General features: G+C 40.7%; 1 protein-coding gene across 1 annotated transcript in view; it reads right to left on the reverse strand.

Moving 5' to 3' along the window:
- Positions 1-818: 818 nt before the first annotated feature.
- The window catches only part of LOC310866193 (receptor-type tyrosine-protein phosphatase epsilon-like), a 40,110-nt gene continuing 14,522 nt past the window's right edge, over positions 819-26,406 (reverse strand). The window contains exons 3-21 of the mRNA XM_083775643.1: positions 16,757-16,828; positions 16,500-16,596; positions 15,549-15,622; positions 15,003-15,139; positions 14,310-14,400; positions 14,123-14,199; positions 13,454-13,490; positions 13,268-13,365; positions 12,124-12,243; positions 11,433-11,596; positions 10,051-10,186; positions 8,062-8,211; positions 7,098-7,191; positions 6,543-6,619; positions 6,310-6,444; positions 6,078-6,206; positions 5,324-5,475; positions 3,223-3,358; positions 819-3,111 (exon numbers count right to left, since the gene is read on the reverse strand). Of these exons, the coding sequence (XP_083631769.1) occupies positions 3,037-3,111; positions 3,223-3,358; positions 5,324-5,475; positions 6,078-6,206; positions 6,310-6,444; positions 6,543-6,619; positions 7,098-7,191; positions 8,062-8,211; positions 10,051-10,186; positions 11,433-11,596; positions 12,124-12,243; positions 13,268-13,365; positions 13,454-13,490; positions 14,123-14,199; positions 14,310-14,400; positions 15,003-15,139; positions 15,549-15,622; positions 16,500-16,596; positions 16,757-16,823 (2,046 nt within the window). The 5' untranslated portion in view covers positions 16,824-16,828 and the 3' untranslated portion in view covers positions 819-3,036. The remainder of the gene's footprint in view (positions 3,112-3,222; positions 3,359-5,323; positions 5,476-6,077; positions 6,207-6,309; positions 6,445-6,542; positions 6,620-7,097; positions 7,192-8,061; positions 8,212-10,050; positions 10,187-11,432; positions 11,597-12,123; positions 12,244-13,267; positions 13,366-13,453; positions 13,491-14,122; positions 14,200-14,309; positions 14,401-15,002; positions 15,140-15,548; positions 15,623-16,499; positions 16,597-16,756; positions 16,829-26,406) is intronic.

Here is a 26,406-nt window from a genome sequence, read left to right on the forward strand (position 1 = left end):
ACTTACCCTGATGCTGGCCTCCACTTCTCCCACACTCCTCTTCCCTCCTAGTAGCCAGCCAGAGCGATGGTAGGACCAGTGCTGGGGAACGGTGACCTGCACCACCAACGCCAACAACAACACCTGCACCAACGCTCTGCTAGTGGCTTCCATTGGAGCTGCAGAGGAAGCCAAAACCATTAAGCCTGCTTCGTACCTCGTCGTGCGGCGGTGTCGCCCGTCGGAAATAGCAGGTGTTTCTTTGCTCTACGAGCATGCACAACTTGTAGATCTGCTGTTTTTTGGTGAGGGACACACCGTCGCATGACAAAGTATGATTAATTAAGCATATAGAATAGTTACCATTATACCGGTATAGTTATCCCCTCTATCTCAAACCCTGTGACTTTAGCCGTCCAACGCGTACCCTACTCATAATGATCAATACATTTTTACTCCGAATTATGAATTAATTGAAATGAAATAAAAAGAGAATGGGAACACAAAACAAATGACTTACATTTTAGACAGACTCACCGCTGTATTTGCCTCGTGAGCATGTGGTGCATTAGCCAGGGGGCGATTTTATAGGTTTTTGCAAAAGGCACACAGACTGAATATAATCCCCTCTCGCCAGGTGTGACACATTTAAGCCTGACTAATGGGACCCAAAACGTTGCTAATGGAACTGGTTAAGATATGCCATCACCACGACAGTTCAAACCCGCACACGTTTACCATTAGTCATAATTGCTTTGTTTTTGTTTAATAGATAAAAAATGACAGTGTGACGATAACATGGGTAATTTCTCTCAATCTATAATTTATTGCAACCAGCATTTAGCAAACACATTGTAGCTAAACCCCCATACATATTCAATAAGAGGAAACGACACTTAAACATGATGCTTGTGTATTACACTGTACTGTAGATACATGAGGTGCTAGGCCTGGGTTATAGGGTTGACTGTCTGAATACTTTTAATGCACATTTACAGTAGGTTAACTGTAAAGACCAGTGGTTTATTCCAAAGTACAGTAGTAGTACAGCAGATGGGTTTAGTCATGGCTAAAGACCACACTAAGAATTGTATGTACGTCCATGGCCCAAAATGAGTATTCCATTAATTAACTTAAAGGAAAAATACAAAGAAAAACTATCTTTACACAATCCTGTGTTCCAAATGATATAACAAGCAGAACAAAGCAAACAAACAAACAAACAAATAAACAAAGGTCAATGCAAAAATATATTCTAATTACTGTGTAGAAATGTTGTAATATCCTACTAGAAATATGCAACAAAATGCATCGTCCAAACCTGTTGGAACATCCTTGCATGCATCTTTCAACATTCTAAGTTTGTTAATATCAAAGCATTTCCATTGTATTCTCTATTCCTGAGGAGTTTGGGTAAACGAGGTTCAACTGTGTACCAACTGGTACTCGTTTGGGTAAACGAGGTTCAACTGTGTACCAACTCTTCCTTGACGCCTATAAATGCTAAGTCTTAATCAGTTTAATATATACTGCCATATACAGAACATCACTTCACTTCTTAGCTTCATAGGTTGCACACCTACTGTAACTGTAACTATCTGTGCGGCCGTTACTTAACGTCATGTAGTACGCTGAGAAATGACCTATACAGGTATTAAACACTCAAAACATAATTTCACTTTTGAACAGCGTGTAACTCATTACTTGCTTGATGTGGACCATATGAGCGATATTACAACACTGCAGTAATACATCTGGGAGCAGTTTGCAGTGCGTGGACTCTTTTCTCATCAGACTTCACCATAAAATAATCATCTGGCTTATGCATATTAAATGTGTCACTTGGTGACAAGTTTTCTCCAACGATTAGAATTGTCTCTCTAATCAAAATGGCACGTTTCATGCAAATATGCACATGTAAATTACTGCACAACTGTGTATAAAAATGTCTCTTTAAAGCATGATGTAACGTTAGACTGTTGAGACGAGATTCACTGTGGGTTAATTTAATTTTATGGAGTTAGACTAATTTACCAAGTGTTATTGCCACAGGCAAGAAATAAAGTTAGCGAGGTTAAATAACACTGCGGTACTGTTAAGTGCTTGTTATTTAACAGAGTTACTGGTGAGGTAATTTGCACTTGCTGATGCAATGCCATGTGTCGGAACGTAAATTTCATGTATTTGTTTTAATTAACTTTGGATCATAATTACTTGTCATACATATATCATATATTCTACACATGATATATGTTTTAAGCATAAACATGAATTATTCTTGTTTACATACTTGTCAGACTTTCCAGAGGTGAGTGGACAGTATACTCCATACAAGACCACTGGCAACAAAAGGCAGTGTGGTCAATATAACGTAATAAACAATCATAAATAGAAACAAATGTATTCTACAAACACATAAATAGTTATAATCCATTATAGGCAAATAGTAATCAATGCATACTATATACAGAATGTACATATTATGTAAAGTCTAGAATAAATGTATTCTATTCAAAGTTTTCAAACGTATTATTTTTTTCCTAAACAAACACCTGCATTCACCTTCAGCCTGCTGGACCTATATGCAGTACAATCCACTCTTGAGAGTGTAAAAATGGACTCATTGCAGTGCAATGGACCTAGAGGGGCACATTAAAAAAAACCAAAAAAAAAACCGTAAGGGATTTTCTTTTTCACTCTCCAAGTTGAATAACATTCCAGGTTTTTGCTGTCTATGCAAGCAAACAAAAAAACTGCTTTGTATTTATCCAAGAACTTGACAACCTTATTCAATACACGTAGCTACAATATAGCTAGATATATTATATCTACTTTATCTCATACTTCTAGACAACATTCACACAACATTCTTGAAGGAAACAGACTCTAGAAGCAATTAATTAGCCTATATTACAATATGTCACAATGAGTTTTTAGAACTGTAATTGAGTGCAAAGGGTGTAAAAAGAGCTTGCTGTAGAAAATAACATTCTGACAAAATTGCATAAGTTAATTTGACAGAAGTATGTGGTATAATATCTGACAGGCATCCCGTCCTCATTTAAAATTGGCGTAGTCCGAGAAAATGTCGACAAAGTCCTGAACCACTCTATAGCAGAAGTCGTATTGTTCCTGGACAGAAAAGCAAAGAAGAGGTATTTCAGTGAACATGTGAACGCAGATAACCACATCAGCAAAAAAAAGTTGAATCATGTCACAGTATCTGTTTTCTGGACAACCTACCACAGTCTGAACCATGTGTGGTCTCTGCATGCGTAAACTTTTGACTGTCTGAAATACGTCCAGGAGGCCTTCAGCTTTCACCCTCTCCAGAATGGTACTGAGGGCGATGAAGGTACCCGTCCGGCCCGCTCCGGCGCTGAAATGCAAAACCAAGGACAAAGCTATCAACGCCTGGATCTTGCCAAAATAACCGCACAACGGGAAAGGCCTAAGAAAATGTTGGGCTTTGCAGCAGGACTGCAGCTGACTTTAGCAGGGGATTTATGTTTTTAATACAGAAACGCAGGCCTTGCAAGCTTGAAGACAAGCATTGAAAATGACAGAGGGCTAATTTATACAAGTAAGAGCAAAAATTAAAGAAAATATGAACAACTCTGCTTTCTTTTCATCCCTTTTCTTTTTCAACAATAGGGCTACAATGAAACTCCTGTAATTATCTCGGCAGAACATCCTTCTCCCATTTAACTGAAAAAAGTTAGCTGGAGAAAAGGTGACCTTTCTGTAATAGTGCTAATAATCATCCTTACTTAAACGGAGGTTAATCCAAACGCCAACACTAATCAGTTTGGAGGCTCTCAGTGTTTGACTGAGTCAATGTTTACAATGATGGTGTGATGGAGAAAGAGAGAGAGAGAGGGGATAGAGAGAGGGAGAGCGAGAAAATGTTCAAGAGAGACATGGGGAGAGAGAGAGGAGGGGGGGGGGGGGGGGATACGTGGGGGGATTGCAGCGGGTTAGCCCCGTTCCCAATGGGCGGAGGAAAAGCTTTAAAAAGCCCCCTCTTAGACAAGTGGTGATGAAGGAATAGAGGAGAGTGATGACACCATTTCCTGTCGTTAGCTCATCTCATCAGATTAATCATAGTGGGAGTCGGAGGAGATTTCACTTTGAGAGGTTTTAATTGACTGTGAATCGGCGGATTGGATCAATCCCACAGGGCTGCGCTGCTTTAGAATCACTTCACCTGCAGCAAGGTTCTGATCAAAGCGTCTCCAGCTAAGTCTTTATCCCATTCTGACCGGGCAACCATTTTGGTGTTGGCATCATGTTATGCTTTAGCTATTTAAAAATAGCAGATCTACAAGCTCATATCGCGCCACCGAGTGGCGCGATACGAGCTTGTAGGTCTGCTATTTTTGAAAAATCGAAGAGCGACTGACATTTTTAGAATCTGATCTCAGGTCAGAATGGGTTAATCAGACCAGTGTGTGTCCAGTGGAAACCTCGTATGAATCTGATCTCAGGTCAGAATGGGTTATAAGGGATCACATAAGTGGCTGAGGCATGGAGCGCCGCCGCCGCGTCCACCGAGGCAGAATGCAGAATTCATTGAAACAGACATTTTCGGTGGAAGGGGGAACATTTATTAGTAAATTGAAATTCTTTCTGGCATCATTTTGTGTTCCGTTCCATTCCAGTAGTGATCAGTTTGGTGGAAAAACTGGGGTGGAAGTGGCAGGGATGAGCTTACTGTTGAGTCTTACACTTACTTAAATGGCCAATTTGTGAATTTTGCAAAACACAGACAGAACTTAGATTTTGTCCTAGATAAGTCTATCAGGACAGGTGTCCCCCAAACCTTTCCATGCCAAGGACCCCCAAATAGCCATAGCCTTTGGGTGCAACCGCCCTATTAGTTACATGTCTTTATAAAAACGAAATAAAAACTAAAATAGCTCAAATAGCCGATCTACAAGCTGCAACATGCATGTAGTGAGCTTGCAGATGTTGTTTTTGTTTTAACTGTCACAATAAACATATGCATTTAACTGAATTTGAATTGAAATGGCATTAAAAAAAATATATATATTTTTGCTGTCCGGAAGAAACCACCTAAACAACATTTTTGAGGTTTTAGATTTTTTGTTTTTGTCATAATTCAATGCTATTTAACACCCTTGATTGTGCATTGGTAAAAAAAAAAATTGAACCAATGGAAAGTATTAAAAAGGGCTTCGACAAAACATTTGGGAGTTAGGTGGTTTCTTCTCCTTTCCAATTGGCTCCCTCTGGCGGCCCCCACTTTTAAAACCTGCGCATACACTACTACAATGCTAATCTACGGGTATTGCAGCGGCATTGTTAAACTCGGGCGTCTCACCTGCAGTGCACAATTATGGGATGGTTCCCAGACTGCTGCTGCTGCCTCTGCACGGCGGCGATAATGTCAATCATTCCTCTGCCCTCCGCCGGTATGCCGATCTCAGGCCATCCGTGGAAGTGGAAGTGTTGGACGTGGCGTGACTGCTTCTCCTGGAGAGATGGAGTCGGGAGTGTGTGTGTTTGTGTGTGTGTGGGGGGGTGGGAGAGAGAGGGGCTTGTCACAATTATTACAACAATTATTACATTAACACATATCGCCTAATCACAATTATTTGAGATAATCACAGTTTTATTTTAATTTCCACAAAAATAGTGGAAATTCAAACTGTCCAAGTATCCACTATAATTATTTTAATATTATATATTCAATATTAAATATGGCTTATTTTGGCAACTGTGCAGTATTTATTTGATCCTTGGTATCTGTCATTGTACTTTATATAAACCTATGCAATTTGTGTTTACAAAGCCTAAAAGCCAAATAGAAATGTAAACTTTATGTTCCAATGTTCAAGGGGAAACAAACACAATTAAATCGTTAATCACAAAATGCCATGATCGTGACAGCCCTAGTGAAGCGCTTTCATTTTCATGCACCTGAAACTAGGCGCTCGGATGTCTTCCAAGCGCACTACGATGAGATATGTGTACAGCTGAGCTGGCCCTATAGGCCGTGAAGACAACACAGTGACGTTTATGTTTTATGTATATTTCAAATATATATTCTATTGTATGTTTTGAGTGTTACGCACTGGTCCGTAGGTGAGCACCATGTCTTTCAGAGTGAAGCCGGTGTCACATAGGGCATCGCCCGTCAGCTCCAGAGTATAATCTCCAAATGTTATACTGCCCTCTGCTGGCCAATATTGGAAACACTTGTCCTGTTGGAAAAGGTTACATGGAAATCATGTTATCATCGTTATATTTGACTGAAAATAACACGCACGCACACATGCACGGACACATGCATGCACGGCACCGTACCTGCTCCCGCTCCTTGAGTTCGGTGAGCATAACAACCGAGTGACACCTCCACTCCCATACCATCCTCCAGAAGTCCTCCACTGTGTGAGGCAGGGGACCCTGGGTGGCAATGAAGTAGTCCTTCTGCCTGTAGCCCTGCAGGGAAGACCACGACACCCCGTTTACACTGTTTTCATTCACAGTACACTTACATGGCAGCCATATTGTGCATGATGCTAAGGAGAGACACTCACATCAATGAAGGAAGCGTTTATGTAGTCGGTGAACTCCTGTCCCCTTTTCACAGAGAGTATCACTCTGTTGAAGTCGTCTGTGAAAAGCAACAAAACAACTTCACAATTAGGCTACAAGAATGTCAAGCAGTTAAGTATGACATTTCCTGCTCTTTTAATGACAAATGTGACACTAATTAATTTAGCAATTTAGCACTTCAAAAGGTTTTATGCATGGTACTTTTTTGGAATAACAGTGCTTTTTGTTCTCACTACTTTATTTCGTGATCTCATTCATCATTGACTTGTGTAGTAAAAAAACATCAATATATTTCTGGCATCAACAAGGTAATGGTGCTTTGATGGTATTGGCATGTGATGTAATGAAGATATATGATTTATGCTCCATCTCGCAAGGGAGTCGCTTGCCAAAAAGAATAGATCTACAACGTAACAACATGTAGCGTTGTTACCTTGCAGTTCGAGTAGTTTATTACTGATACTGCTGAGTATAAGTATAAATTCTTCAGAAATTAGGATTTATGAAGGAGTTGAGTGTTACGTAGTACTATTTACATGGAATGATCTGAAGCACGCGGTTCTTCCTCATGTTGGCCGGAAGGTTCCCCATTCTCATGTTCTCCTTCATGATGCGCACATTGGTCAGTTTCTGATGGAGGGCAAAATAAGATTAACATCACCAATTCACCACCATCCAAAAGTAGCTGATGATGAAGTGACGGTTTTGCTTACACACCCGGTACGGTACCGAGTCGGTACTGTAGTACTGTCCTGTATACAGTACGATGCAGCAAGCAATTTGAAACTAAAAATGAAACACACAGTAACAATATTGCAAAAAAAGTAGATATACTTGAAAATAACATCCATATACGGTTTTCACTGGTGTAGACAGACAGTTAGCAGTCAGATCTGCTGAAATCAAATGAAATGTGATTTCCACGACCAGGGTGTTTTACCTGGCTAGCTGCCTAAATGTTCCCTGATCAACTGTGAATTTGTTGACTGTCACACGAGAGTATGCTTAAGTTTCTGGGTGATTAAGAGCAGTGGCTCCCAAAATCTGCACCCTCTGCAAGTCTCTCATGAAAATGTCCCAATGTGGGATGCAATCCCATACCGACTAGGACGTAAACCCCTCTGTATAAAAGGCTTGATATACCGTAATTTCCGGACTATAAGCCGCTACTTTTTCCCCATGCTTTGAACCCTGCGGCCTATACAACGGTGCGGCTAATCTATGGATTTGAACAGCTAACGGCCACTAGGGGACCTTCTAAATCTATCTCTATGGCCCTGCGGCTTATAGTCCAGTGCGGCTTGTATATGTACAGTACACATTAGTTTTTCCCCCTAAATTTAGCGGGTGCGGCTTATATTCAGGTGCGCTTTATAGTCCGGAAATTACGGTACTTTGTTGTGTATGGTGTCACTCACCCCAAATAGCTGATCTACAAGGTCACAACACGTTGCAGAGTATAGATGGGCTATTTTCAGACCTTGGAGTGGACATTCTTACCCTGAACTCTTCCTCCAGGCCCAGCCTGTCGTGGGGACCTCTGGTGTTGTGCAGCCTCTGCAGGTGTCCCTCCAAAGAGCACACGTCTAACTCTGTGTCTCCGTACAGGAAGTACTCCAGCAGAGCTTGATAGATGAAGGAGTATTGCATCTGAAAAGGGCGAGGGAAATAACCGACTCAATAACATGAGATTAGCGGCCCGACTGATATATAAGTCAGACAATTTTATCAGACGATATTGGCCTATATATAGTACGATTATACTATGCACATCCGTCAATAAGAAAAGTTTACAGAACATAATCCACAAAAGGATTATATTTAATCATCATACTATAATTCTAACAATGTCTGTCTGTCTGTCTGTCAGAAACAAACACTTATCTCCTCATTGCCTGCACCAATCACTCCCACTTTTCACACAGGCATTGACCATATGAATATGGAGGTCTTAACGGAGCCCCGATTTGACACATTAATTATTAATAATTAATTTATTAGTGAATTGGGCGCAGTACCCCCCGCGGCCACTGAACAACTCATCTCCCCGCAAATCACGTGTCACCAGTGAAATGCATGTTGGGACGGACACACATTAATACTGGGACACAGTTTCCGCCGCAACATTCCCCTTGCATTCTCGCATCAGACCTATGCATCAGACCCACACGAGGAAAACAACTCGGACGTCACTTCATATTATAACTTCAAACCAAACGTGGGTGACACGCCTGGTCACTGACGACGCGCATCGCGCAGTTACAGATCTCATCTTTCCTGCACCTAATGTGAAACATTGAACAGCACGGCCACGATCACAACGGAATGATTATTTATCGGCGTGGCTCTGTTGGATCAGAACATATCAATAATTTAAGCCACCACTCGACGGAAGGGAAACACACATCCCGTAAAATACAATGATAAAATACATACAGACAGATGCAATGACTATAACGTTTGGCTGCCCTGTCGACACCACTTGAGTACTCAGGAACGAAACATTCCTAAATCACAAAAAACTTCTCATTCTTTTCCTGATTAGATAAAGCACAAAAAACTGCAACTTGATTTGAAGCCCAAAAAGCCAACCTCCGACTTTAATACAGTAGATTATATGCATCTCTATGGGCAGCAGACGGTCAGCTGAGCGGTTAGGGACCGTCTACAAAGTGCAACACCGAAAGTGAAAATAGCTTTATTTCTATGCAGAATATTACCAACAAATATACATCACACATCAATGGTGTACTTATGATTGTACTGCAGCATTTTCTTGCAAAAGAAACTACAGTAGCCTACTAATTAGCCTACTTTTGTGCCCAACCTAACTTCCCAAGACCATCTGTAAACAATTCCCCGTTTCCCCCTATCAGTAATGTGATCTATTACAACACATCACCCACACTGAACATCATTTGCTGTTCATATATTCAGAACGGGTAAGGACTAGTATATATAATTATCACATTCGCAGTTAAGTTTACAGTTTTAGTGCACTGTTAAAGGGCGGGAACCTCTTTTGGTGTTAGCATCATGTTATGCTTTAGCTATTGAAAGCAGACCTACAAGCTCATAGCGCGCCACAGAGTGGCGCGCTATGAGCTTGTAGGTCTGCTATTTTTGAAAAATCGAAGAACGACTGACATAGAAACATAGCTTTTTCAGAAAACTGTCAGGATGTAGAAGACATTTTTAGAATCTGATCTCAGGTCAAAATAACCACATTTGGTGTTGTATACAGTATATCGGCAGCTATTGTGAACGACGAAGGTAAAGAAACACAAGACATGTATTCACAACAAGTACTTGGAGAAGAACATCTGAGCAACTGAGTCACAAAGTATATTCTCTGGCCTGGACTGTTGGTGATGCACTCTCTTGTTTACACACCACCACAACAACGACCAGCGCAGTGAGTTGAGCTGTCAGCAGCAGGTATGTACGCTGCGGGTCTGACGGAGGGGGTGGGGGTCAAGGTTTACTTACATCTGTCTGGACGAGCTGACAGCGCTGCTCCCGTATTCGGCTCACCAGGCCAAAGACGTCCACCCGCTGCTCCGTGTGCATCATGTCGATCATGCCGTCGATGACAATGAAGGTCCCGGTCCTCCCCACGCCTGCGCTGTATTATAGACATTTATGGAGATCGATTTTTTGCTAGTTTTTATAGTCATAATGATGAGATGTTCAGCGGCGTGCACAACCAGAAACCATATTAATCGCTCTAATGTAGACTTGATGGTATTAATAACAAGGTCGTCATTCGATCAGAACAGAGACCCTGTGTGTCAAAACGCGTTGGTCAGCTGTTGCCTTGCTCAATAAATACATTATTTTTTTTAGAGCGCCTCAGTACCTTTTCCCTCTCCACAAGCAGAACTTTTTTTTTTTTAGATTAGTGTTTGCATTCCTGTTATTTCAGTGTTGAAAAACATCATATCTCCAACATCTCAAGAGAGATGTCACATCTGTGGTCGGGCTGTAAGCATGTGTTAAATTGCTGCATGCCTGCAGTACAGAAAACACAGATTTACAAGGGTCATTTGAACAGACGGCAGTTCAGGGAGCCATGAGATGGGATTCCACAGTGGGGTGTTGAGGGGTGCCTGTGTTCAATGGGCCCCATTCAACAACAGTGGCCCCGTCCCCTCAACACCTGTTGCAGCAGTTGGCTACAATGGCCTGCAGATTTCTTTGGTGAAGCTGTACACCGGTTGACCACACACAAAATAATGCACACTTCAGGCAAAGCTGTCAATGTTTTGATTCAGATGGAACCAGTTTAGAATTAAACAGATATACCTTTACCTTAAACGACTTTACACAACTGGGGTGCTTATTTTGTGTGATTAATTCACATTCATTTAAACGTTGTGTCATCGTGAGTATACATCTGCACGGAACGCAAATATCATATGGGGGATAAAGCAACATACGTTTTAACATTTTCATAATTATCTTTGAAAAGAGGTCGATTTTTCCACCACAAATAAAATCATCGACCTGTATGAATGAGGCATCACCAAATCTCTGATTGTTTATTCGTCACACGAGGTACAAAAGTTCAAAACCCCAAAACAAAACAAGACAACAAGCAGATCTACAAGCAGATCTACAAGCTCATAGCGGTGGCGCGCTACGAGCTTGTAGGTCTGCTATTTTTGAAAAATCTTAAAAATGCGGCACAAATCTTTGAATATATATTCTTTCAGAGCAAACTTTTTTTTATTTCGACGTCAGACCTAAATGTTTTAAATATATCCAGTGTTTAATAGCTCTAAAACTGACATTTAATGTCAATTTGGAAATGACCTCTCCATTAAAAAAAACATTTGTCTCGTTATCATACCATGCCCCCCATTCATTACCTGCAGTGCACCACGACGGGTCCGGCATACGTCGGGTTGACCGTCTTAACCTTCTTGAGGAATTTCAGCATGCCGATGGGAGAGAACGGCACCCCAAAGTCTGGCCAGCTGGTGAAGTGGAGCTGGGTGACCAGCCGGGGAGCTCTGGGACCGTCACTACCCTGCTGTGGGAACACACGGCACACTCAGTCCATGCCCGCTTCGATTGTACACATAACAACACACTGGGCAATAATTAGTCCAGGGCAGAACCTTCCGTCAACTGGTTGACCAGCTGGTGCACCGTGGTGGTTGAGCAGAAAAGGCAACGGTAGCTTTGAGAGTAAATTAATCAAAGCCAGCCACGTGGAGTATTATTAATCTCTGGTACTTTTCTTTGTTTGAGAACTGTGGCGTGAGGGTGTGTGCCTTTCCTCGGGTAACGTACTTTTCACAGCAGGTGAACAATTTCATTAAAATGTTTGAATAACAAACAAACGTGTTCTTAGTCAGTGGTTTGTCAAGAAAACAAATATATAATTTCATTGCTTATGCTTAAAAATACAGTTCCAAATGGTAAAAGCAACATTTGGCAACATTTACTGTCGCTCAGTAACACAAAATGTGTGCAGTCCAGTCATACGGGTTTCTTTAAATATCATTAAAGGCCCAGTTATGTAAACCAACACATTTTTTTTAAAATAATACTTACATATTGTATACAGAATTTTCTAATGGTGTAGTCCACCAATACTGTGAAGTCCTCCATTGCCACTCTGACGTTCCCATACATCCAACAGCCTTTGTCGGGCCAATACTGATAACATTTCTCCTGAGGGAATAAAAGAAAACTATGAGCTGGCTCCTGTAACTGTATCTGTGGGTTCGTTGTTTAGTTTGAAATATTTGGCCTTTGGTGGCTCCCTTATACATTACGAAGATTTGATATAATTAAAAGTTACGAAAGATGCTTAATTGAAAAACGTACAGTATTCTGCTGTGATGCTGACTGCAATACATCTAAGCTGTGCATCTTTGTCTGTGCTGACGACACGTGCATTTTAACAATCATAATAGTGGATTAAAACATGGATTTGCATTGCTTTTATCTGTCATATACATTTCACAACCAGAAAAAAAGAAAAGAAAATCTGGACAACTGTGCACTGCTCTGTCAATAACATCATCACAGTGATGTTTCAACCCATTAATGGGATTCTCAAACTAATTATCATGCTGTCTCCCAGGATCTTATCAACAATTATTCTGTTATTGATCCTTGACGCTCCTGTTCAGCAGTATCAAACCCACTGTTTGGCTCTTTATTGATCATCCCTTTGAGGCTCAATTTTAATGGGATGCTAAGTAATCTGCTCTGTGACACTTTGTATGGATTCAGAGCTGGGGAAGGGGTCAAATAAATTATGCCTGTGACTTTGGATTGTGTTGAAGACTAGAAGGGCTCTGGCAAGTCCATATCAGAGCATCATATAGGTTGTGTCAGATCACAGACTAATGTTATATGTCACACCATTCAGACAACATGGTGTGGCATATAGAACTTAAGTCGATAGGATGTGGAATCGATGGAGGGAAATGACTACCACCATAGATTTGAAAGTATACTGTAGAATGTAGATAGGTCATATAATGTGCCCTACCGTACTTCCTATACTTTGCTGCTATATGGATACCATAACCAGCCTCATCATATGGAACAAATGTCTCACGGTCACGGAGGCCCCCATAGATTGATAATTTCCTCGTCCCTTTGACCAGTTTGACATGGAAGCCCAGTGTTGCTATAAATGGAAACTGTTTGTTCCATACATTTATTTCTCTGACTATGCCCCTACCTCTTTCCTCTCTTTCAAATTAGTCAGCATGACTATGGTGGCAGTCCTCTGCTCCCAAACCATCCGCCAAAAGTCGGCCACTGTCTCAGGCTTTGGGCCTGAAAAACACCATCGTATTATTAGTTCAAAATTGTGAAATTTGAAAAATCCCATACCTCACTGATATAAACTGATATTAGCATTTACCTTGTGCAGCAATGAATCTGTTCTTCTCTTTATAACCCTGTGTGAAAGAGAAATCAGAGTCATGGCAAATCTGTAAGAGGTATAAGCCTGACAATGCTAAATGTCATGGCATTCAAGGGGGTTGATTCCTCCCCGGTGCCTCTGGCTTGGCCGGGCGCTACAACAAACACAATTTCTGTCAGGGGAGGGTGTTCTCTGTCGCTGCATTAGCAGCTCCTACAGGTTGGTTCAGTAGGGAGCAGCTGAACTGCCTGGTAAAACTCCTCACAGTCAGATGTGGTTGTCTTCTAGACCCTCCCCAGACTACACACAATAGGGATTGGTAGTGATAGAGACTGCTGTATACAGTACATTGGGGGAACTGACATAACAACAACGTAAACAACAAAAGTATAGGCTCCTCAAAGTGCAGAAAACGTGAAATGCTTCAATGGTTATATAAGCCTAAATGTGAAGCGGGCTGTTATAGTGCCGAAATAATTGGTGCGAAGGTTCTTGCAGGTTTGTGCAAAGGAGCGTATGCAAATTGGTCCAACGGTACAGGAGATTCGCTGTTCAGCAGACAGACACACACACACACACAGACACATGGATGGAAGCACGGAAGTGCAAGGGCGGAAACATTGGCGGAGATTAAAAAGAGTACTTGTAATGGCAGTGATTACTCACATCAATGTATGATGCATTTATGTAGTCTGAACATAAATATCCATCGATATGATTTAGCACTACTCTTGAATGGTCATCTGTTGCAGAAAGGAGAAAAAGATCAAATGTCAATGAATAAAGTCTCTTCTCCTTTCGATTCATAAAGCTCAAACAGTCTAATGAAGCATAAACATAAGTCCTCCCTCACATGGCAGAATGTTGGGGTATCTGTTTTTCTCCCTGTTGTGTTCCCTGCTCGCCTCCTCAAACGACCCGTGGTGGTAGTAGCACGGCAGCGACTACAAAGACAATCCAGTCACCATATGGGTTAACACAAAAGAAATCCATTTGTTAAATACTCATACATAACACAAAGTAGCATTTCATGACTCACTTATTTTTTCATTTTGCAAGGTGTTGTCGACACGCTGGATAGTGATATTAGTCACGGCTACACTGCAGACATAACAAACGCGTTCTTTGGTATTGCTCAGCCCACACAGAATAATCCATGCATCATCTGTTATAGCTATACATGAACCCTATAGCGTCACTATTCTGGACATGACATAATAGGCAAACATTTGTCAAAAATTGTCAAAAATAAATAAAAAATATCTACAAGCTCAAGCTCGCGTCACAAGGCTTTGTGAGATTATAGATCGGCAATTTTCCTTATAAAGTGTATATATAGGGATTATGTGAAATACTAATACATACCACAAAGTAACAATTCATGACTTTCTTAGCAATTTGCCGTCGAAACACGGGACAGTGACATTAGTCACAGCTACACAGCAGACATACAAACGCACCCTTGCTCTTATACACAGCCCACACAGAATAATCCATGCGTCATCAGTTAGCTCAGGTGTGCGAGGATGTGTGTAAGTACACCTACGTTGAACTCCTCTCTGAAGAGCTTGCCATCGTCGGCAGATCGTATCCGGTACTCGTCCTCCAGGGAGTCGAGAGGGATGGGGAAGTACCTCTTAGATGGAGAGGGAGATCTGGGCAGGAGGACCACTGTCTGCTCGCCTGCGCGGGATGAAAAATACGGTGGACAGAATGTTAATGTTTCCCCATAGGGGACGGTTCCAGGCTCTCCCCGCACCTGGAAAAACAAGCCTAATGGTCATTAAGATTTCCTACTTTTGGGGGCACCTGCCAGAAACCATTCCTCAAGTCGTAAACATACCGCCGCCGTTGCTGCATGAAAATATCATAACTCCAAATTTGGTCTTTCCCAGTTTCCCCCTTTCCTTTTTTACTTGGAGCGAAAGTTTATATAGTTCCTTATGTGCTAGGAAAGTTTCATGACCTCTGGGCCCATTTGAGTTTGAGTCCAAAAAGTTTTAAAAATAGACAGAAAAGGAAGAAAGAATATTGTACTAGATACTAGATACATTGTTTTTTGTTGTTGTTTTGTTTGACAGTAATATAGCACCTTGTTCGTCCAAGAAGCCATTCGGAATCTTCTTGTCCACTGAAGTTACCAGAGCCTTCCTGTGGTTTTTGAACCTAAAGACAGAATGAGAACAGAGAGGATGAAGGCTGCTGCTTACATGAAGTCCCAGTATTATTGTTCACCACATAAAGGAGGCAAATCCCTAACAAATTCCAGCATACAATCAAGATGGAAGAGAGATATAACCCCATTCTTCAAAACATACTGTACCTCTCCACATATAAGGAGCACAGTAGACTGTAGTCACCAAACAAATACCAACCATCCGAAAGAGCCAAAGCTGTTCCTCCTCATGAGGGGTCCTGGGTATAGTGTGACTCAGTGAATGAGTGTCTAGGACTCTCTCTCTAACCTAGTGCTGTTAGTTTGCTGTCTTACTTGCAGCTGTTTTATCCACAAAGCCCCCTGTTCACTTTATGTTCAGCGCAGCCCCCCAGCTCTAGACCCACCCTTAAATACATGCACAGAGAGAGAGAGAGAGAGAGAGACAGAGAGAGAGAGAGGGACGGACGGACGGACGGACGGACGGACGAGAACACCACTGGCACAGAAGAGAAAAGAAGAGACTTCTACTCCACTACATCTCAGAGACAAATATTGTACTTTTACTCCATTACAATTATTTGAAAACTTTTCTTTTTTTTTTGCTTCTGTGCATTTATTGATAGTTACAGTGAAGACGGACAGGAAAGAGGGAGAGAGAGAGAAGAGAAGAGACATGCAGCAAAGTTCGGACTCGTCATAAACGGGACTCGAACATGTAATGTGACATTAATTTCTATATTGCAGTATTGATACAGTATTGAAATACTTTTTCCCACCACTGTTTTGTAACTCAAAGTTACATGATCACTGAAGATGTATCGGTGCCGATACACTTGAATACAGAGTATTGTATTGTCTTGTGTACGCATGTGTGGTTCTGCTTACCTCAAACAGTAGATGGTGAGGAGAACAATGATGATGAGAAGCAGGGATATGACCAATGTCGAAGGCAACACATGGGCACCCTGCTGGGTGGGGTTTTCTGGACACAAACAACACATGTCGTTTACATCAGCGGCTCCCAAACATTAACATTCGCTTTTTCTTCTTTTTTTTTGTATTCAGAACATTTAGTTAATTCTCTTCCGAATTTGACATCTAATTGTTTCTTCATATTGTTCATGGAGAATTGCAGCAGTTACCTGCGGTTTGGTTGTCATGAGAAGAGCTGTTCAATGCTATAGTGGTTCCAATGAGAAACAACACCATTGTCCCTGCAGATAAAAGTGAAAAACCTGTGTCAATAATTGTACCATCATAATTTGCTGTCACTCCAACAGAAGCAAGACTCCATGCAGCACACCGTCTTCATATGCAAATATGCAACGTTTTTTAATGGGAAACACAATGTTTCAGTCTGTAGACCTTCATCAGGTTATCTTTATTCATATAACCTCTGTGGGCCCTCTGTCCCCACCGACGCACCAGATATGAGTTGTGCTCCTTTCTGACCCAACAGATATATTAGTAAATGGTTATAGTAAAAAGATCCTGTAATTTAATACAGCATCCACTAGGGGGCACCAGTAAGCAGCAATGACAACTCAAGCTTCATGTGGCTCCTCTGCTGCGTTATATTGTTCCTGCTGTTCTACACACTGCCAGATGGATGCTTTTAATTAACCATTGCTTTTATGAAATATCTGAGACCAATAGGTTTTTATGGAAGGTGCTTCTGAACATATTGGTGGTTTGACCACTTCAAATGCTCTAATCTTAAAATAATATAGCCTGTCTAAAAGCTTGTAGTTCAGCTGTTTTTGCTGTGCAACATGCTCCCATAGAAGACATGCTTGCTTCCATGGAATCCAAATGACTGAAATCAGTTGTGGCGACTGAGAACTTTAATCCATGCATGCAGTTTCAGCATCTCATTGTCCAGCCTGCATGTCCTGGCTGTGTGATTGAGCGAACGGCCAACTCATACTTGTTATAAACTAGGCAACATTAAAGCCCCTTCAATGTGATCCAACCCTTAAAAAATAGAACTACAGTAGCCTACCTCATATGTAGCACACACCACATCCCCTGTGGGTTTGACACTGGAGATGAGCTAAACATAACATTTTGTGAGATCTACTGTAAGAACACGTCTCATTTTGCAGTCTATGATGTATGTATGCAGCTATTACAGCATACAGAGCATTGTGGATGTTATATGATATCCACCACTACAGTATACTGTATGTAGAGGGTGGTGCAATAGGGAGCATCTTGATTCTCCTTGAGAAACTTGATGTTGTCCGTCAAACAGGGACAGGTCTAACCTTACCTATAGGATAGGTCCCCCATGATTTATGATTTCCAGTTTATGGCTATATAGAAGTGTTTATCTGTACGTCTCTAAATGTCATGATGAATTGAACATGGTGGACCCTATTGTGTAATTTAATGCTTTATGGCGTTTTCCACAGTTAACAGTTTTGTATTGAGTTGTGCTTGAAATGTAGGGGAGAGCCGCCACGGTTGTAACGCAACATGCACGTTATCTCTTGATTGGTCAACTCCATCATGACGTCGTCATGTCAGTATGTGTACAGCAACGTACTGTACGTGCCCAGGAAGTTTCAAGTGTTTTCCTTCATCCTACTGGGAATTATTGACAGAAAACTGGCTTTTCTCAAAATGCGTAAATAATTTCACCTTGAGTATCTGTGGTCTACAAATCTTTTCTTTGATGTTGATGAGCTAAAATCAACATGGATGTCTGCATGCTTATGTTCTTCATTAGTTTGCATTGTTTATATGATGCACGTTAAAGGTCTGTAAGCAACGACAAAGAAGGACTTGCAAAGTGGTTAAATGGTAACACACACCATGTCATATCATAACATGGAATATTTACACATTTGACATATTGGCCAATATTATGTTCAGTCAGCTGTCTTTCAATTACAGAGTGTATTCTAAATCAGTGTAGGATTGTATGACATTGTACAACTCAATCAATCACACGTTTTATCTTTTTTGTGTAATCAATGTATTTTCCCATTGAACTGACTCAAATGCCCAAACTGGTACACCGGGTAATTCCCTTATGTTTGAATGATACATTTTCTTATCACATCCACGGTATGAAAACAATGTTAAAGAGTTGCGTCAATGAAATATAATTGATTTAAGCTGAAAACTATATGTTTAATGGCATTTTTTTTGCGTCGTTACATTTATGGCGCATGCCGTTACAATTAATCCCATATGCGCAGCAAATGTAACACTGGAACAGCGTCCACTTTCGGTTTATTAACTCCTGACCTGTTTCATCAATTGAAAAACTTGTGGTTTATGATAGCAGATAATGTGTAGGTCCTTTGCCTGAAATTATTGCATTTGTAGATTAACGGATCTCTGAGTAAAAGAGTGAAACTTGCAAAATGTTACAACCATGGCGGCTCTCCCCTACTGTAATTATCCAATCTGTTATCCATCTGTTAATAAATTATTCAATCAATCAATCAATCAATCAGCATGAAAACATTTTAATAGTCAGTTTTAGCATGATACTAGTGATGCAATTAGCGATTATTTAATTATTCTATTGGCTACTTTTTCTATTAATCAAATAATAGAGAAGCACATTATTATTAACAATTTCATTTCTTAATATTTTATATATCATCAAAACAAGAACAACAACAAAATGTAAATAGATTGTTTTATAATCGACTAAATCAATTAGTCTGATTAACTACAGCCCTAGTGGACTTCACTGTCCAGTATTTAATTCTACTGTATTTAAAGAAATGTACAAAAACAGACACATGTCATGTGTGTGTATATATGCAATTGAACATTATCTGTAGATATCACTACTCAAGCCGAGAAACAATGACTAATAATCAGGGACACAAAATAAATCCCCCATATGTTTTATAATGGACTGTCTCCTCCTCCAAAGCTAAAGTTAATTATGATGAGCAACTGAAAAAGTTTAGTTTCTCCAGAAGCCCTTAAATATATAAGTATAGATGCTAGTAAATTATGTTAATAATCAGATTATGTTATGATATGTTTATATTTCATACAAGCTGCACTTCTATAACTTTCAATACCGGTATATATATATATATATATAGTTATATAGTTACTTTGACATTATTGTACTGTCGAGGATGTTTTTTGTTTCTTATGGAGAGAGGTGGCTTTATTTCTCTCAGCTTGCACAAACATCTGTCTCCATCTATTTATGAATCCGTTTCTCTCTCTCGCTCATCGTCTTCGCAGTCAGCTGTCATTATTTTTCTCAATCACATCTTCCCCACACTCTTCCGGCTGTGTTTTATTGCCACAAGCTATTAGCGGCTTAATTGTCACAGAGCTCTGTGTGATTCTCTCCAGAAGGGATGTGTCAACTTTACCATGACACCAAAAGTAAATTGATTCTGTCACGTTGTCCTCACGTCCCATTATCTCCTAATGTGACAACCAATTTCTCTGAACCAACACATATCCCCTCGTTTCCCCTTCATTCCCCCCCAGTTAGAGTGTAGGAAATCAGAGTGTAAATTGGGCAAACAGGGCAGATCTGCCTAAGTGTATTTGATGGAATAAATGAGAGTAGCTGGAGTGTCCTAATTTATCTTCTCTTCTAAGTCCCCTTGTCTTGTACCAGAGCCCACTACTAGTACTGTAGATTGGACGGAATAATTCATGTGGTCAATTTATCTCCTCTAGAAATGGGTCATGTGGAGACTTGAGAGACATTCTTTCCCACACAACCCTGCAGGGTTTCACATAATCATATCTCTCTAAAGTCTTTCCAGGAACGAGTTCTGTAACCCTAAACCCAACCACCTGCCCACCCCCACTAACCCAGATGTTTAAAGGACCATGCCGGTGGTCTGCCATGTTTAGCCCACTGGCAATGACTCATGGTATACTTGACATTGCTGCCGACCACTTACCAAAGCATTCCGCCGTTTGTTGATTTTGGAATAATTACCAGATTTCCCTATTTCTGGCTCTGTAGGCGGCAGAGCCGTCTAGATGAGGGTCTGTAGTCTGTACCTACATTCATGTTTCTCACTTAATTTTAGAATGGAAGCCAATGGGGACCAAATCAGGCTAAAACCTTGCCCAAATCTGGAGTGCTCACATGAAGTTTGAGACCCACATGGGAGCCAAGCCTATAATTGTGACTAGTTTGTGAATTAGGAGCTGTGGACTGTGGAGACAATGGACATGGCACACTACACTATCCTATTTATTTTCACAAGTTCACATTAATGAACCAGCTTACCCATAATTCAAATTCCGTCATCTACTCACTGTCATGCCATGAAAACATAGATGTGGTTTCTTTGTCCACAAAGCACACAAGGAGTTTGCCAGCAAAAACTTTGTAACAGCTTTCTCCAAACAAGCCAACGGTGTCAAGTCCCTTGAGTTCTTCTCTAGTCCTCAGTACAACCGTTTGTTTTCAGAATACTTGGATTATGCTACACAATCTCTATGGAGTAATTATTTGGCAATGTATTGCTCTATTTGGACTTGTCACTGTTGGCTTTAGCTGCTGGCTTCAGCTACCTAATGACTGTGAGTATGTAATGACAGAATTTAAACATTTGGGCTAACTATTCCTTTAACCTCTGACACAACGCACGCACGCACGCACGCACAAACCGTTTTGTCAATTCCCAATTTCTTTTCTCACCTTGCATGTATATGCATGCCTGCACATCATTTCCACAGCTAAAGGGCACATGCCACATATGTGCCCACACTGTGCCGAGAAGGAAGCCAACTATCTCCCCAGTGTTAACAAGCTGACAGCGTCGACACCTGTTCCCCCACAATACCCCACTGGGCAGATCACATTCAATCACACCGAGCCATCCTACAGCTCCATGCTGCACTGCACGCTGTGAGTACGGGTCACTGGAGAGGTTAGAGCGTGTCTGTCATCTCCAGGCATGCTTTACATAGCCAACAAGAATGGAGCTGATAACATATGAATATTTCCACTGTCCACTCGACTGAATAACTCAAGTAGGCTTTGATTATTTAAATGAATACTGTGTGATGTCTGAATAGACATCAGCTTTTTATTCAAATGATTAATTCCAGTCAGTGAGACCTGCCCTTTCTGATGGTATCAGTCATACATTAACAATAATGCCTTTGGGGTTGCCGATGATGACCACGTGGTTAAGGCACGTTCCACATACTGTATAGTCTTTGATGCCTGACAGCATGTCTTGGGTTTGATCCCTGAGCCGGGCTGCGGGGTTTGCTGCATGTCACTCGCTGACTCTCTCCGGGTTTCCTTTCTCTCTACTACTGTCCTATCGAATAATTACCTTTGCAGCACCCCGCATGTCATGAAAGCGTAGAGTGACTTCAATTATGTTATATCACTGGCATAGGGCATGCAAGTGCAGTGGCAAATTATACGCACGCTCCAAGCTCCAACTAGGCTAGTTGAAGCTCAAAGGCAATGTTAATATTTGAGAAAGTAGTAAAGTACTAGAACCAATCAGCATTCCTTTTTCTCAGAAAAGAAGCAATTTGAAGAACTGAACCGGACTGCATAAAATCCATGGTTGGGTGTTAAAAGAAAAGTACAGTACAATATACTGTAGATATAGCATAAATACCATGTTAAGCCCCATGGTAATTGAATTCAGTGATGAATGAAGCTCTCAAGTCCCCAAAGCTCATAGCATCCTAAAAATGAGCTGTCCCGCTTCGGTTCAATATCTCCTTCCCCATAGGGTCTCACATAGAGAAAACCTAAACCAGTGATAGAGACAGAGAAAAAAGTGCTATCAGAAATAATACCGGCCCTCATAGAAATTCAAGCCTTATTTCCTTTCGGCAGAGCTGTAGTCTGTGTCCATTCATCTCTATCATTAATTCAAGCCAACTGTGCAGCAGAAGGTACATGTTATGTTATTATCTATTTCCAACTGGGAAAAGTCAAAGGGTCTGCTGGGAGCAGGCTGAGAGGGTTTTCCCTGTGCCTGTGGTCAGGTGAGAGTCTTTTCATTTAGACATCATTCTATCCGGAGTCCGGAGACAGTCAAAATATTGATAATCGGTGGTCTGTATAGGTCAGGACTCGGGACACTCGACATCAGACATCAGCATCAGACACAAAAATCTAGCATTGATCTGGCTCCAATTACATTCTATATCCTAACATACAGTATTCCTCTTAAGCCACAAGACTCTGCGAGAGAAGCTATAAACTCACAATGACCAATATATTCCACAATCAATGATCTCAGTCAAAAACATAATGAAACTATGTGTAGACTATGTGTAGCAATTCTGTATAGCACCTTATGTCATTTTCTATTCACATAGATTTAGTCATACAATAAGCGGACAAGTTTCCACCTGTTAAAATGGCTTTATTATTTATTTTTTTATCATTTATTTCGTTGTCTCCTCCAGGCCGAAGGCGTGGAGGAGAGTATGTTTTGTAGAGGTGTGCATTGGCACTGCCCTCACCATTAAATTCGATTCCGATTCCGATTCGACGATGCATTGCAATGCATCACACTTCTATATTACTGCACAACATGGCAAATTATTTTATCAGTTAATACAAGCAGTCAGATATACTGAACAACATTTAAATTTGAAAAAATGGCTCTGAATTTGAACGTCCAATTGCCATCAAAGGCGTAAGAAGAAATAGCACCCTTTTCACATTGGCCTATTATTGCGCCACCAGGAGGCCACAATAACCTACCTGACCTGGTGGAGACCTGGGGCTCCATTAAGCAATTCATATAATATGACATATAATATTACAGTTTTATGAGCTGGGGGCGTGTTGTATGTCATATTGCAATTTTGGGCATGTTAAGAAGCGCTTTCGACACCCCGTGGATTGCGCAAAACGGCCTTGAATTAGTCATGGGTGTGTTTAAGGCGTGTTTGAGATGTACCCAATCAACATGTCCGTACTATTCTCTTTACCAGTCAGCTGATGTCACATACGGAATGCGCACTTTGGGGATCGTGGTATTACATTTCTTCAGGCTGGCACCATAGAAGACATGACATGACTTTGTCACATTTGGGTTAATTATTCCTATTGCACTGCATGCTGTCACCTTTATGCCTCAAAATAATTTGTTTCTATTGAAAAACACCAGTAAAATAACGTTTATTATATTTTATTTCATTCAAGTCATGATGAAGGAATGAGTTGAATGCTGCTGCTTAATGCTGTGCCTGTGGCCCCGATGGTATATGGTCTTCGCTCATAGCATTTTATTGAAGAAGACTTGAATCGGGTGTGATACAGCATATGAAAGCAAACTTCCCAAGGATTATGGAGATGTTTTTATTTATTTTTAAGGTTGAGAAATGAAAGAATTATGGCCGTTTCTAATCTCATCATTTTACAAAAAAAAGACGCAAAAAGAGGCTGTTGCCATGTCTCATAGAAACAAGTAAATAGGTCTATAAAAATAAGCGCATATAACAGGGGTCTGTAACCTATTTTAAATGAAGTGCCATGTTTTTATTTGCCATATCCAGATTATTTTTAATGACACCACATTAAAATAAAAAAACATATTTTGATTGTCCACAAATATAAAGTTCTTCCTTCTTTTTAAATATGTTCTTGCACATTGTTATAATGATCATTATATATATCCCCCTGCAGTCAGAGTTCATAGTTTTAATGAATGAATGTGATGCATTGTGAGCTGGTATAGATCTGCTATTTTCAAAAGTAATCTTGGAAAAAAATAATTTAATTTTTGGATTAGCCGTCCTTAGTTGGGCAAATGCATTCATCTGGGGATCCTTGACATGGGAATGTGCTGTGTGAGGATCACTGGTTTAAACAACATTAGGAGAAAAGCCCAAATAACCACTTTAGAAACAAGAAAAGCAACCACAACTAGTACAACTAGTCAACTACCAATATTTACAAGCAACTTTACAGAAAAAGAAGCCGCTTATAATAAACAGACATGGCAACACTCCAGCAGCCTCCCAGAGCCGCTCAAGTGTAAAATCAAACAGTGCTTTTTGCGTTTATGAGGTGGTCAGACCCACGTCTAATCGTTATGCGCTGAGTGTTTTTAGGTCAAGGGGCTTAATAGCAAATTGCGCAAAGCGAAAATAATTAACATATGGGCACTCCCACAATGCTAAAATATTCAGGAACGCCGTATGCCATATGTGTGTGCGTTCAACACGGTCCGATATGCCTTTCATAATACGATTGTGCGCAGAGCGAGGGCAATTTATGTATTACCCCATTGTAAAACGGATCTTCAAAATGGCACCCCTGTGCTCCACCAGGTCAGTGCCATTATTGAAAATTTCTTTTCAATAATGCCTTGCCCAAAATAGGGATATGTAAGAGTGAATGTGGTTAACATAATTGCATGGTAGGTCACGGATGTTCGCATTTACTTCCTTAATGAACCCTAATGTCAGGGACTATTTTCACCAAGACATTGAAATGCATTAAAATACATCGATAACAGAACTTTGACTCTGCTTTCCTTTTGAAGACGTGCAGAGGAATGTAAGCTAGCCTGGGTCTTTCAATTCTATTGATTTACCTACAGTTCCATCTCTCTGCCGAATGGCAATCATTACTGCTCTTCCAAAAACAAATGTGCCTCATGTAAATAATGACTATAGTCAGACCATTAGCAAAGCGGATCCAAGTGAACCAGACATTATTGATCAACACAGGTGTTCCTCAAGGATGTGTGAGTTCTTCCATATTGTATTTACACAAATTATACAAAAAATATCGGCCAGGGACTTTTACTGTCAAGATTTCTGATGACACAGCCATTTTAGGACTTTGTACAACGGTATGATGATGACTATCATCTCATTGTAAACATTAGAGTCCAAATTACACTGCCGCCGCAGTGCAGAGGGACATTGTATGCGACACATCCTGTTGGAGCTCATCCTAGCACCAACAAAAAGCATCGCACATGCAGCGCGTTCAACAGGAAGATCACAGTCTTTAGTTAGTCTCTCGAGACAGACTGTTGACTAACGTCAAAGGAAAAGAGGGCGCTGTTTTTCCTTTGTTTTGCCAACGGGTACCTTTAGTAAATGAGTTGAGCTCTTTATACCTGCTGGAAACATTTATGTTCTTCCATTAAATTGTGTATTACAAATAATCTTAGTAAAGTATTTTCTATGTAGCCTACATGGTGTGAATACACATACATTATGTGACTGATGAATAACAAGTGTAGATACTTTATAGTTAAAATATTGATAATGATTAATACACAGATAAGCCCTAAGAAGCCCGACGAAACCTAGAGTAGCAGCCATGTCTCAAAGCAGACTTCACACCTCTCACAGCCACCCACATTATATCTGAAGAAATGCTGAGAATCTGCTGATGCGTACTGCCATACTCTTTTGACTTGAGCACACCAGTTCCATTGTTTCTTGCTGAAATCAAACAAAATGACCTAGCGTAGCCTTTGTCTTGAATAAGGGCAGGGTGGAGAGCAACTGTGGCTCAGCAAAAAGTGATACTGTAGTAGCGATGTTGTAGGCAATGATGGTTGGCTCCTATGTGTGCATGTGACTGATAGATGCAGAACATTCAATGTGGAATATATACTGTACAAAATACACATGCATAACGCATGCACACACGCACGCACCCCACAATAATTGTATGTATTTTTATGTGGCAGCCTTTATGTCCATGACAAATTTCCCTACTGACGAATAAGGTTATCCTGAACCTTTTTAATAAATGAAGGTGCCATAGAGATGTTAGATTGCCTATCTCAGGCAAGTCTTGCTCTTTGCAAGTTGATTTTCAAGTATG

Source organism: Protomyctophum parallelum (genome assembly GCF_964188405.1).
Source record: "Protomyctophum parallelum genome assembly, chromosome: 10".
Taxonomy (NCBI): domain Eukaryota; kingdom Metazoa; phylum Chordata; class Actinopteri; order Myctophiformes; family Myctophidae; genus Protomyctophum; species Protomyctophum parallelum.